The 14,972-nt window shown below is 34.8% G+C and overlaps 2 protein-coding genes across 2 annotated transcripts; one reads left to right on the forward strand and one right to left on the reverse strand.

Annotated features, from left to right (window-relative positions):
- Positions 1-321: 321 nt before the first annotated feature.
- NAC083 (NAC domain containing protein 83) lies at positions 322-1,554 on the forward strand. The gene is made up of 3 exons (XM_022037132.2): positions 322-853; positions 936-1,189; positions 1,269-1,554. The coding sequence occupies exons 1-3, from the start codon at positions 673-675 to the stop codon at positions 1,461-1,463; spliced, it is 630 nt and encodes a 209-aa protein (XP_021892824.1). The 5' UTR covers positions 322-672; the 3' UTR covers positions 1,464-1,554.
- A 2,218-nt stretch (positions 1,555-3,772) lies between these two features.
- Positions 3,773-13,577, reverse strand: LOC110810827 (uncharacterized). The gene is made up of 2 exons (XM_022037122.2): positions 13,315-13,577; positions 3,773-4,205 (listed from the first exon to the last, which is right to left on the reverse strand). The coding sequence occupies exons 1-2, from the start codon at positions 13,456-13,458 to the stop codon at positions 4,089-4,091; spliced, it is 261 nt and encodes an 86-aa protein (XP_021892814.1). The 5' UTR covers positions 13,459-13,577; the 3' UTR covers positions 3,773-4,088.
- Positions 13,578-14,972: the final 1,395 nt, after the last annotated feature.

The raw sequence follows: 14,972 nt of genomic DNA on the forward strand, positions 1-14,972 counted from the left end.
TTTTATGAGAAAAAAAAACTCATCAAAAGTGGATTTTGGTTTAGTGGGAAGGGGTATTTTAGTAATTTGACAGCGTGTCTATTAAAGCCGCTCGTGAGCTCCAGCTGTAGGCAGCATGACACAAGGTGACTTCACCCAAACGAAACCAGGCCGCAAAACTCTTAAATTACAAATTTAACCCCCGGTTCCTGCAACTACAACGAAAATGACATTTCTACAATATCAATTTAATTTATAAATCAATTTTTAATACAATATTATATGTAATTATTTATAAATCAGTTTTTACTTACAAGCTAACTATTTTCTTATAGTTGGGGAAAAGCCCCTTGGGAACGGCATCTGAGGTTATTCCCATGGAGAAAGGCGGAAGAGAACAAAGGCTTTATTTTTTTCTTTTTCCAAAAAAAAACAAAAAAAAAAAATGCCCTTTTGCATAGACCCATTATAATATATATATATTATACATAGACTGTGTGTATATGTGTGTGCGTAAGTAAAGTGGTAAAAAAGTGTGGAAGGAAAAGGAGGTTGAGTGTGGTTTACGCCAAAATGGTCGTCGTCCACATGTACCCATTACTATAAAGAAGGCAGACTTTCTCCTCTGGAACAACCCACCCAAATCCCAATTCTCCATGTTGGAATTCAGTTTCATGGAAGGTCTGTATTGAGATGGAGAAGCTTAATTTTGTTAAGAATGGAGTGGTGAGACTCCCTCCTGGTTTCCGCTTCCATCCAACTGACCAAGAGCTTCTTCTTGACTACTTGAAGCGCAAGGTGTTTTCCTGCCCTTTACCTGCCTCCATCATTCCTGAGCTTGATGTTTGCAAGGCTGATCCCTGGGATTTACCAGGTTCTTCAACTTTTCTATTTTTTGAATTTTTGAATTTTTGAAATTTTGAATTTCAAAATTGAAAATTGGTTTAATCAATCAGGTGATTGGGAAGAAGAGAGGTACTTCTTCAGCAGACGAGAGGCCAAATACCCAAATGGGAAGAGATCGAACAGAGCAACGGGGTCTGGTTATTGGAAGGCAACGGGAATTGACAAACAGATTGTGAGTGCTTCGGGAAAGCACGTTGTGGGATTGAAGAAAACCCTAGTTTTTTACAGAGGGAAACCCCCTCATGGCTCCAGAACTGATTGGATCATGCACGAGTATCGCCTTCATTCCTCTGTTTCCAACCAGGTACGGAAAAACCCTAAATTAAAATCAAACAAATCATAATCAACTTGAATTAAAATTTTCTCTTTTGGGGAGTTTGCAGATGAGAAAGGAGAAGTGGGTGGTTTGCCGCATATTTTTGAAGAAGCGAGGTACCAAAAATCAAAATCCTGTTTTCTATGATTTCTTGAGGAGTGATTCTTCGTCTTCCTCAGGCTCAAGTGGAATCACACAAGTCTCTTGTAATGAATCAGATGATCATGAAGAAAGTAGCAAAAGTAATTTTAATTCCTTCTAATTATTTATTAGTCTCTCTCACATTTCTCCCCAAACACACCCAGCTTTTACTTTTTCTGGAAGTAATACATAATGATCAAATTAAATTTTAATTGTATTTAAAATCTATTAGTTATGTCCAAGGGGGGAATTTTCGTGATATTTGGTTAGATTATCCAAAGCATCTTATACCATATCCATACAACACAAATTTAACCATATGTTTTAATTTTTATATGTAGACTTGTAAAAGTGCCTGTGTATTACTAGTCTCTCCTTTTTCGAAAACAAGAAGAAATTATATATTTATAACGGGTAAGAGATTAGCAGCTAATGAGTTGTTAAGCAAAGAAATTAGCATCTCACTGCACGAACAGTAGACGTGGGGGTCATGCAAGAGACAGGACCCATTTGTAGTTGACTAACCCAACAAGAAATTAAATAAGAAACAAAGTTATTAAAAATGATAAATGGTGATGATTTGTTAGGACTAAATTACTTATTAGTAGAAAATAGTAAAACAAAACTTGCAAGTTATTCAGGCATTGTCTCATCACATAATTTGGTGATGTGGTTTTTAAAGAGTGGATGTCAGCCTCTCACAATAGACGACGGCACGCAATTTAGTATGTCTAATCCATTCCATCAGTAGCTAATATTTTAACATTTGATTTAAAACAATATACATACATATATGCCGACCAGACCAGAGTTACTTGTGGAAGTGGTTTAGAATCGGCTAAAAAGGCTGTTTGAGTTCTTCACGTCACCACCCTCTCTCTGACATAAAAAAGGAAGGAGAAGGGTTAAAGATTGAGTTGTGGTTTGCTGACTCGGGCTTCAAATTGTCAATCACGTGGGCAGCCCGTCATGGGAGACCACAACTTTTCTACTTATTATCAAGGTCAATCAGTTTGTCCGACACCGCCAGGTGCAATATTGTCATTTCAGAAAGTAAGGACCTCGCTGACAGGAAATCGACAATTTATTTAATCAAATAGTGTTGACTACTTCCACACAAACAAAAGAAAAGCTAACCACTTTCAGTCTTTCAATATCCCTACTTGCTTCCACAAATTTAATTTTAAAGATTGCTTAGTATCTCTGCAACAAAGACATCTCCAATAATAACTCTCTAACCTCCTTATATTTGTATTTTCTCAATCTACCCTACCAAATATTTATGCTTATGGGACCACTCCCCATCCTCGACAACCCACCAAAATTCCCTCCAACAATTTCACAAGTTTAATACACAAACTCTCATCTTCAACAACATGTAAGTACATTTCCAACTAAGGGGGGTCAATGCTTTTTCCAGAGCCAGCTAGTTATATATGAATAAAAAGCATAATTATGATAGGGTGGTGAAGATTTACCTTAGTTACAGGCAAAAGACACCACAAGGCAGCAGCAGCAGCTGCTCCTCCTCCGTCATGAAGAAGTTTCTTCATTGTCAAAACCTGTCTTCTAGCCAATTGGAAGGTAGCAGGAAACAGTTCTCTACATTGATTTTAATTGCTTTTGTGCCCACAACTCAATCCAATCCCCCTCCCTTTTCTTTCTCTTCCGAATAAATCTGGACCACTTCAACTTACAACAAGATTCAATGTTATCTTTCTCCATAGGGACCATCTGAAAGTGATTTCTCCTTCCAAGAAAAACCATAAGATTCCATCAATCTTAAAAGAGACCCTAACAGTGAAAATCTTCCAATATACATAAACTAAAACTCCCAGCCAGACATCAAAACCTTTGTTCAATCAAACGCATGAAAGCATTGAAGAAAAATAAATCAATCAATCAAATATCTGAAAACAAACTTTCCGTTATTGTGGAAGTTCATGGATTTACCCCCAACTCTCAGAACAAATAAGAACTAAAACTTATGTAGCCAGAATAACATAGTGCCTTATTCCCTGTTCTTTTTTAAAGAAAAATTATAATAATAACATATACATACATATAGGCACCAAGGGGTTTAACCCGTACAACTCTTTCCCAGAACAAATAAAAACTAAAACTTATGTAGCCAGAATAACATAGTGCTTCTTTCCCTGTTCTTTTTGAAAGAAAGATTATAATAATATATATATATATATATATAGGCACCGAGCAGTATATCCCGTATGACTCTTTCCCACTTAAATCTAGATTTCCCAAAAATAAGTACTTTCAACTTTTTTCTCTCTTTTTTTTTACCTTTATCCCTTACAGGAAGTTCTGGTAAGGCTAACATTAGAAATTAGCAACATGCTTGTTTGGAGACAATTCTGGATGCTTAATAAGAAATAGAAAGATACACAGATAAATAAACCCAAGTTTTAAGAATGGTTCAAGAATCACGTAATTGGAAGAAAAACTATTAGAAGAGTCTCATCCACAAGCTAAAATTCCTATCAAAAGAACTGAACTTAAAGAATACAATAATTACAGTTCATTTGATGACGTGAATTTACTATGGAGTTCAGAGGCCCAACCATGCCAAAAATGAGAGACACTAACAATCTTAATTATGAGCATCAATGCGATAGCCATTTATCACAGCCAACATAATTCTAATATAAGGTTGCAACAAAATTTGTCTTGGCAATATTTAGCCAGATTCATCAAAATACTCCTTTCAGGCTTGTCTAATATATCCTTACTAATTTTGTTGCGTAGCTTGGCTACTCGTACTTTCTCCATCACCAACTCCACCAGGCCCAGCTCTTGATGTTTTTGAAGGTGGTGGTTCCGCACATGCCCTTAGGACAGCCTCATTCTGCAGGAAAGAGCCCAAGTCCATAACTCGAAATATTTGCAAATTAGGAGATAATTTTAAGACAGTTAGCAAATCAAAGACACAAACCCTGTAGAAGCCTACTGGCACATGAACATCCACACTCTACTATCCACACTCTACAAGTATTATGGCACAAGAACTAATGCAAACTCTAGCAATCACACAAACGAACACTAATGGTCAAGTAGAAATTGACCATGTAAATCTAATAGACATTAGCAATGAGGCAAAGCAACAGAAGCATCTTTCATTATTCACAGTGCTGCCAACTTTCATTTTGGACAAACTCTTTCCCTGTTCTTCCTGTGTTGTAGGCAGGGTAAGCATTGATATTGAAACATGGAAGGTGTAGGAAAATAAACAAAAACTGTTTTCAGAAGAAAAGCATAAAAAAGAATTTGACAGAGAATCATAGCTAATCTCATATTTCATGAAAAAAAAAATAGATGCATGTAAAGGCTATTGTTTCAGAATACAATCAGTAGAACCATAAGACTAAAGATATTATTATTCACATGGAAAATTGGAAAATAACACATCAAGAACAGAGTTAAGAGTTTGTACAAGGATAATGGTGCTGAAAGAAGCAGAAATTCATAAAAGGACCCCAAATTACACGAGAAAAATTGTATCATAAAAATTATAGCTGTCAAATGGAAAAATTAATTCAAAATTTTCATTATGAATTCCTATCAAAAGCTGAAAGCCAATGTTATATGCATTGCTACTAATGCATATATTCAAAAAAAAGTGCGCGAGCATGTCCAAATCTTATGAATGAGGCACTTGTTAAACTGTATTTCTTTTTCTAAAAGAAAAAAATATTCTTGGAGAGGAGTAGTACAAAAAGGGAGGACACAATGACATTAGTCTCCTACATATGCAAAATAGAACACAGAATCAAAGATCCTTCAATTAAAAAAGCAACTCATCTGTTTGTGAAGAAGATAAGGATCGACACACTGCTACCCCTCGACCCCATTCCCACCCCCACCCAACAAGGTAAAAATAAGAACAATACAAGTTTTGGCTCAAAATGAAGCAAAAAACAGTATTCTGCGGCAAAAAGCTGGGTTGGTTGAAAATGATCCTTGAAAATTCTAGCAGTACGCTCCAACCTGTAACCCAGAAAACAGCCCTCCTGCATAACACTTTATGCTCCTTGATCCTTCTAAAAACATGTGAATTGGTATAAACAGCTATGTCAAGATGTTCGGGAACAAATCCAACATACACCAAGAATACCAAAAGAGTTCCATTGGTAGCTTTATGCCACACCTTAGAAATGAAACAGGAGACAATTAGTCTGAGAACTCGAGTAATACACCAAATAAAGCATTTGGAGACAGAAACTCCATTAGGTATGCCGTTTGCATTCTTATAGGAAATTATTAAGGTTATTTCAGTCAAGGACAACAATCCAGTTGAACATTCTGACTTTAGAGGAGCTTCCTCCTCCAAAGGGTACTAACAGAGTCCATAACTCTTTCTCTTTCTGAGGAACAGTAGAGGACATACCTCCCCTTGGTGTTACAAGTAAAAAATTCTAAACATGATTTGGTATAGACACCTGAAGAAATCTGGCAACAACATATGAAGAAATCAAGGAGATTAAGAAAGAAACCAAATCCAAGCTTTTCGGCCATTAATGTTCCTGAAAATAAGAAAAAAAAGAACATATTTCAAGCAATTTAGCTCTCTAACTAATTCACAGATGAAAATATAGGGGCATTATGACATAGAACAAGCTTATAGATGTGAGGTAAGTGATGAGGGGGGAAGAAAAAGATTCTCCCAACAAATTCTTCCTCCAAAAAGAAAACAGGACCCATCGCTCACCTTTGGGCAAAGTAAAGGATCAAAGGAAGCATATATCTGAGAAATGGATTAACGAGGGCTTCATGGAACTTTAGCTTCGCAAGCATTCTTACGCATCATAAAAACATTTGGAGATAAAGCTCAATTAGGTTGGCATCTGCATGTTTGTAGCTTTTCATTTCTTTTTTTTTAGAGCTTCTAGCAAATTATTTAGGTTAATTCAGTTAAGGACAGCAGTCAAAATTACAATCTCACTTATAGGGGGAGCTTTGCCGTCTAAAAGAACTAGTGGAGACCGTATATCATTTTTTTTTTACAAGGAACAGAGAAGGCCATGCCCTGACTAGTGAGCATAAGGATTCCGTGGACATATAAAAAGTGGGCCTAACTCTGGGGATGTGGTAACACATCTAAGAAACTATTCCACCGAACACATTCGGGGTTACAAATAAAAGTATTCCAAACAGAATTCCAAATGTACACTACATTAAAGGAGTCCTCACCTTTGAGAAAGAACTAGTGGAGGCTGTATCTCTTTCTTTTTTCTCAAGGAACAGAATATGCCATATCTCAAATTCATAGGGTTACAAGTAAAAAATTCTCAGCAGAACTTACAACCATAGACATCTAAGGAACCTATGGTTCACATGCGACAATCCAGTCTAGAAACAACATATGAAGAGAACCAAGGAGATTAGGCAAAGAAACCAGATCTAAGGCTACTCTGTCAATTAGGTTCCCAAGAAAAACACAAACCAAGAAATATATAATTAATTAAGTAAAATATGGGGCATTATGATGTAGACAAAGTCTATAGATCAGCGGTAAATGATGAGAAAAATAAAAGATTCTTCCAACTATTTGTTCCTCCAAACAAGGAAACAGGACTCTTTAGAATCATGTTATGCTCCGGTCTAGTGTACAGCCCATTCTAGGGGACGGTTGCAATCCGGGTAACTGATCTAGTTATTGGTCTAGAGACTAGATAATCTAGGAAGGGATTAGATAGTCCAGGAGCTTTTTCCGGTCATACCTATTTTGACAAGAGGCTAAAGGCTAGTAGAGAAACCTAAAACCTCAGAGTTTAGAAAGAAACTCTTAACTTTGGATAGAAAAAATTTCTGCTTGCTTCATTTACTTCCTTAATAGTTTGTATATCAACAGTTACAACCTGAAAATGACTTGTCAAAGTGCGGACCCAACCTTTAAATAAACTGAAAAGGACTAGCACCAAAATTACACACTAAACAGAGAAATTAACTACTAATATAAGCTAAGGACAACCAGAGAACCAAAATAAAACTGAAATAAACAGATTTGATATCGATCTCTTTTGGTCCAATCAACTTCTTCCCATGAGAGTAGGATTTGTATATTTGATCAGTAAATGAGAACATTTCTGACTGTTTCTAACTTATCATTTTGAGAACCATTTTGCTATATGAGACATAACATCACCAATCCCCCTTCCCAAAACAAAAGCACTTGTTTCAAGTGCAAAAGATGGAAAGCAAGCTGCCATTAATAAGATAGGCTCCCAAGAAGCATTGCAGGTGATAGCCCTTCACAATGCTCAAGAACTTCACCTGAATTTATGAGTCCTTCAAAGTGCACTAGGACTTCTACCTGAAATTTATAAGCCCAATGCTGCCAAAGAATAAGGATAAACAGTAGGAGAGTTGGTAGGATGAGCCACAAACTTCTTCAGAAGGAAACATGAAAAACTTGCTGCAACTTACAGTTCGGAGGCAATACAAATAATAAGCAGGATACCTCACATGTCATAGCACCAAAAGATTGAAACAAAATCCTTGCAACAATCCTCATGAGTGACAAGCTCCTTACTTTTATTTCTACACGGACTAAGGTTAAAAAGATTAAAAAATGCTCCCAACCTTCCTCCACTTTAATTGTTCGGTTGTGTTTAACTAATGCCAAGAAAAAAATTGTGGAACCTATCATCTATGAACAAGAACTCATTCTCTTCAATATTCCACATATTTAAAACTTTTTCCATCAGAGGCTTATAAGTGTGAATTTGGTGAAAAGAATACACAGATAAGAAAAGCAGGTCCACAATACTTAGGAATCATTCTAATCTGTCAAAAATCAGTTTGGGAAAAGGTGAAGAGTTTAAACCCAAAATTTTAGTGGAACAAGTCAAACAAGGTTGATTTAATTAAATCTCACTCCCTGCCACGCGCGCATGAGGCTCACCATTGGCTTCCAATCACTAGAATTTGTAGCCCAGCATGGTCTATCGAAGTAGCACCAATTAATCCTCTTTACAACAAGTTATGAGTACTTTGGTGGTGAACCCTAGAGGGGGTAAAAGGTTGTTTAAATTCACATGGGTGTTCTTCAACTATGCCAATATGGTGCAGCTTGATAACTACCAAAATTGGCTGCTTTGAACAAGCCGATCAAAGCGAAGGTTATTATAGTGCTTGAAATCCTCACAAGTTAAAATAGATTGGTCTCTTTCAAGTTTCCGATACCATAATTGGGCAATGCCCTCCAAAACGAACCGAAAGGCCTCTTTTACTCCTTTAGAGTTTGTTGGTGGGGAAAGAAGCGATTACAACTACTAATGCACCCGAAGAATCATCAAATCCATCAAACAAAGGAAAATCGATTTTGGAGAATCTTGGAACGTACCAGTTTGGCATGTTTTCATCAGTCCCAATACTGTTGACATTCTTGTATCCCCGATGCTCACGAGTCACACTACCCTTAGCAAGTTCATGTTCTTCAACTCTCGGCCAAATATATTCTTGGTAAGTTCCTTCAACTGCTCTTGCCATAACTCCTTGCCTCAATCTGAAGTTGGCTTATCCTCCTAATATAACCTGATGTAAACACTAAGGGCTTGGATTATGCAAGAAACTAATCAAGCCTAGGAGGTCACAGTTTGATCTATTTAAATGAGATAAAAGATCCAATTCAAGCCAAACAAAGTCCATATAGAGACAAGTTTACGAAGAGTCCACTTCAAGGTGCACTTGGGATTTATGGACGGAGTATCACTAAATCATGGGCCAATAAATTCAAGGAAAACTTTCAAGTCTATGTTAAAGGATGAATCCATGAAGAAGAGAAGCTTGCGCCAAAGGTGGAAGCCCATAAAAGGAAAAGAAAAGAAAGCCCAATAATCCAAGGACGTAATGGTACTTACATCTCAATCCAAGTAGAAGAGAGAAATAAGCAAGAAAGGGAAATGAATTTTTCCATAAAGAAAATTTTCTCTAAGACGTAAAAAGGGAAAATTCCAATGGGATTTTCTTTCCTAATCTCGCAAGAAATCTTTCCCCTTAATAGGGAGAATCGACCAAGAGAGAAAATTGCTCATAAACTACAACCTATCTTGAAGAGAAAAACTCCTTAAAAGTTAAATCCTACCGAAAAGAAAACACTTGAGAAAGAGGAAAATATATTGCCAGAATCTCATCCCATAAATCTTCCACAATTAATTAAGATCTTCCTTATTCTAAAAGATTTGCTACAACAGGAGATTATATTTAACTTATTTGGGTTGTAATTATCTTAATCTTATTATTTTCTTATTCTACTTTACATTTAATTTCTTATGTAATTTTTACTATTAATTAGGAGATTCTTTTTCTTATAATTCACATGGTTTACAATTATAAGTAGATTTTTAATTCGTGGTTGTAATCATTCAAGTTTCAATCAATAAAATTACAAAATTTATTTTCAACTACTAAGATAACTTCAATTTTCTCGTTGAACAAAGAATTGGATCAACTTATCAAGGTATTTTTATGGTATTTTTCTAATTCTTTTATTTTTTCCTTTACCTTAATTCCTGTCTTTTAATTGAAAGTGGGTTGAGTAAGGAGGTTTTATTAGAATTTAAGTCTTTGATGCTTTATGAGTATTGTGTGAGTTCTTGATTACACTATTGATCTTGGGTTACGCATCATAACCAAGGGAAAGCCTCAAAAAGTTGCTGAAAAGTGTGGAAATCACCCATAATATCTACCTATGGTACCAATTTGTTAAGGCACCACAAAGATTATCGAGTCACGGGTCTAGATATTGGATAATCTAGGAGGTGGTTAGATAGTTTGGAGGCTTTTCTTCCTACCTATTTTGATGGTAGGTTACGGGCCCATGACGGAGAAACCCCAAGATATTAAAGTCCCAAAAGGAACTATTACTTTTGATTGATAAATTTGTGTATTTATTTCACTACTGGAAATAACTATATAAACTGAAAAGAATTAGTCCCAAACTAATAGGAAAAAAAGAAAATAGCTACTAGTCTAAAACAAGGAACTATATATACTTCTTCCAACAAAATTTGTAGAATTGACCAATACATTTTACCACGTTGACTGTTTCCAACTCATAACATTTTGCTGTTGAGACTCATAACATGCACTAATCACACTATTAAGACTTTTTTTATGAATAAAGAAATTAGAGACAGCTAGAGGAGAAAAGAAGCAAAGAATTAGAATCCCATTGCAGGTAAGTAGGAAACATCCTTTAAAACCATGAGCCTTAGTGACAGGGCAACAAAGAAGGCCAATCTATGCCACAGAAAAGATGGTTGGTCAATTCGGTCCTTGAAAATCCTCACATGCTACTCCAACAACAACATAGTTGGCCAATTCAATCCTTGAAAATCTTAGCATGCTACTCCAGAACAACATCCATAGACTAGCAAAAATAGCCCCTCCCCATAAGAAGCTTCCTTCTTCTTCCCGCCTTCCTTAAAGAGGAGTAGAAAAGAAATACTCAATGGAAGGGGGAGCACCCAAGAATAACCAAAAGTATACAAAAGGATAGAGAAAAGCCAAGCCACGTCAAAATGCAAAAGAGACGAGCATTAGGATTTTTGCCACCTTAAAGCACATCACTTACATCTGGAGAAAGGGCATGGATAGGTTGCATATTTGCAATAGAGAATTAGTGTTGGGCCTATTCAAAACAACCGTCCACATGAAAGCCTTAATCTTAGAAGGAACTTTTTCCTTCAGAAAAACATTTTTTTAAAATAAAAATGTAAGGTATATACATATATAAACCAGGTACCAAAGGAGGAGGTACCACCCACTTACAAAAAAATTTACAAACATGTTAGTATATCAATGACATTTCCAAAATTCACATAACTAATAATGTCATGATTTAATAGTATTACCCAAAATAACGTATCCACCTATCTTTTAATCTATTCATACTACTCTCAGCACTGTCAAAAACTCTGCCATTTCTCACCTTCCATATGACCCAAAAAACAGTTAATGGAATCAAGTTAGAAATTTTATTTTTTACAAATAAACCATCCATGCCCAAATTTCCTCTCTAACAGATCCAACAATTACCCACTCAATCCCCAACCATAAATCCTACACCAGATCCTGCGAGCAGTCGGACACCACAAAAGGAGATGACCAGCTTGAAGACAACATATGCAGCCATTTACCAGGATCATTCCTCTAATTTTCAGTTTATCAAGTGTCAAAATTCGCTCCCAGCAAGTTTCCCAAGCAAAGAAAGCAATACCCGGGGGGGTGGGAGCTTCTGTTTTCCAGATTTGTTTCGCCGGGAAATTAACCCTAACCTCGCCATTCTTTCCGCACAGAAATTAGTTGTATGACTGGACAGAGAAAAAAAAACCATTATTCCCAAATTTCTGCACAGAAATGGCCTTCGGAAAAACGTTAGAGGGAGTTTCATTGAGCGTGGAGGGAGTAAGTGTAAGATGAGAAGAAAGAGGGTTGCAAGAGAATAGATTAGAAGACTCCAAAGACAAAACTCTACGATCCAGATTTGAAGAGACTCAAACGGGATAGAAACTTTAACAATCGTACATTGGAAGAGATGATTTCATTGTCCATTACACTATTAATATCAACGCCTGCTAACTAATAGAGTTCTTATATTTGAGAAAGACTGGCACATGGGAAAACATTCCAGGGGCGCAGTCCTCCAAATCTGACTGAGGAGGACAAAGGATAATTTCGCCACTAAGGGGCATAGCAGAGAGAAGCTGGGAATAAATTGTCCTATAATTTCTTCCATAAATAGTTTCTTCTTAATTGCTGACTCTTAATTCTTAAAAACGAAGGCAAACAAATTATAGTAAGGTTGTAAGCATGAATGCCTGCTCTTGATGACAGCAAAGCCATTACATGAAGTGCTTGGTTTAAGCCATGTTTAGATCCTCAAATAGATTTTGCTAAATTTATGGATAGATTCCAGATACAACAAATTTCCAGGTTCTCCAAAACCTTGCAATTGTTTATCAAAAACATCTCAATTCTGAAGTTTCAACAACATTGCCCAAGCAAAGCTAGAATCAATATTAAACTGGTCAATTCTTATTCCAACCAAAAAAAAAATACACTAAACAGGTCAATTCATTTGAAGCTAAAATGAAGAAAAACAAGAAACCTTGCCAATCAAAATGTAGCAGAGCTGAATCTATGTGTTTTGGATTACTACCAGAAGAGAAAAAGAAAAAAAAAAACACCAACAACAACAGAATATCTGGAAAAAGAGGGAATAGAATATGCTGATAACTAAATCCAGCAGACAACCAGTTGATGCATACCACTATTTTTTCACATGTTAACTGAGAGTACAGTATTACTTAAGCAGATGTTCTATAAACAGAGAATTAGATGAAATAACGACTCGTTAAAATAAGGTAATAATCTTTCCATCTCAGAGAGATGATTTTTTCTTCAAGCCAGTCTGATTGAAACTATGTATGACGTTTCATTCAATATGAACTTATCTGAAACAAATTTTCAATATTGTTTTTGGGCATATAACAACTGGCTTCACATTCTTAACTAAACCTCTAAAAAGGAACAGAAAATGAGACTTGAAACCTCTACCTTATTTATAATACCTACCACTAAGTTGGCTAAAATAAAAATCATCAACAAATTATACATATCAACACGGGATATTGCACAGCATAGTTCATACGGGCAGATATATTCAGCAAGCATTTCACATAATCACGACCAGAACATTAGCATGCAATTTATATATAGTAATAAGAAGTCAAGAAGCGAAACATGGAAACTATAAAGACAACTTAACTGAAAACAATAATAAATTGTACAGTTAGAGTATCGAAGTAACACTAAGCAAGCATTATAGTTAAACACAACAGCCAAAGAATAGCTGCATACAAGAAGGAAACTAGAAATTAACCGAGGAATGCTTGTAAGAGAGAAAAAGAAACGGCGAAAATTAGGAGAAACCCTAGGGAGACAATAAGGACCTGCCAAACGCGGAGGAGACGCTTCTTGGCATTGGCTTTACGGGTTGAGGTTAGCTTTATTCTCTTCCAAACAAGACCACCGGAGTCATGCTTCTTCACTATCTCCATCACGCGCGAGCCCCAAAACGCTCCTACTCCTGCCATCTCCGGTTTCCGTCTCTCTCAAAGTTGTGTTCTTTCCCTGTAATCAGTCGAACAGAGCGTGATACTGATTTTCAGATGGCTTGAGCTTTAAGTGCAGGCCTAAACCCATTACATAATAAGACCGTTTCTGCAGTCACACCAATTTTTTCCGTTACAATTTATTTTGTAATTTTTTTGGTTATAATTTAAGTTCTATAATTTTTCATTTCTTAAAAATAAAATAAAATTAATTAAGCAATATTTACATAATTTACAAACAATTTAAAAAATAATAATTTTAATAAATAAATAAATAATAATAATAAATGTTCATTCTTTTAACTTTTTTGAAATGTTTAAACATAATTTAATCAATTTTAACTTTTTTTATTATCATGATTTCACTTAATGATAAATTATTGTGAACTATTTAAATGATGTATAACGGTAAATAATTATGATGAAAATAAGTTCAATCAAAACTCTCACCACGTTAATAAAATAATATTTTTACACATCCTTCTTAGATCCATGATAAAATTAAATTTTTTTAATTTATATTTAAATTATAATTCAATTTGTATAAAATACACTTAGAATTTGACTTTGTTATCATCTATATCATTCAATAATAATTTTTTTTGACTAAATAATATAGTATTAATTTTATTTATATTGTTGTTTATTTTTAGAGGACTAATGAAAATTAATATATTGTAATTGTGCAGTTATCATCTTATAAATATATGGTAGTTTAAAGTATAACTGTTTTATTATTTTTAAAAGAATAAACAAATTTAGACTTATTATGCTTAAAATTTCAAGAGCTTAGCCCATAAGCTACTTTCTTCTTTGTTTTCTAGTTAATATTTTCCTGTTGAAAAAACGCGCATGTATAAAAGTTGAAATTTGCAATAATAAATTGTCGGACATAATTTTTATTTAAAATAAAAAGTTAAATTGACTATTATAAAAATATTATTTTTGTATTACCATACCAGCAGTAGTATTTATACTTTTACTACTAATATTATAAAAATATTTTACCAACATTACTATTATTTTCTTTTTAATTTTTATCATTTTACATCTCTTTCCATTTTGACTTAATTAAATAACGTATATATATATATACACACACACATTATGTTCCAAGAAAGTTGCTAACTTTGTTTAATTGCAGCAATTTTGAGCGACTCTTGGACCGTCTCAAAGTGGCATCTTTCACTTTTCCCCTTCTTTGGCCCAAGTCTCTGTTGAAATGACCATCATACCCCCCCCCCCCCCTCCCAATGCCATCGCAAATCATTTTAATTATTTTAATTTATTACATAAGTTAAAAAAAAAAAAAGGAAGGTAAAAAGCATAATCAGAAGTTTTATACTTGATGAAAGTGAAAAGCTAATTGTGGGATGTAATTTTTTTTTTTTCTTGGAAATGGATATTTCAGTTTAATTTAATCTATTTAAAAATATTTTAATTGTTTTTCAATAAAACCATTTTATTTTAATAAATTTGTTTTTACAAAATTTAAT

The sequence above is a fragment of the Carica papaya genome, chromosome 1, assembly GCF_054855325.1.
Source record: "Carica papaya isolate Zhongbai chromosome 1, ASM5485532v1, whole genome shotgun sequence".
Taxonomy (NCBI): Eukaryota; Viridiplantae; Streptophyta; class Magnoliopsida; order Brassicales; family Caricaceae; genus Carica; species Carica papaya.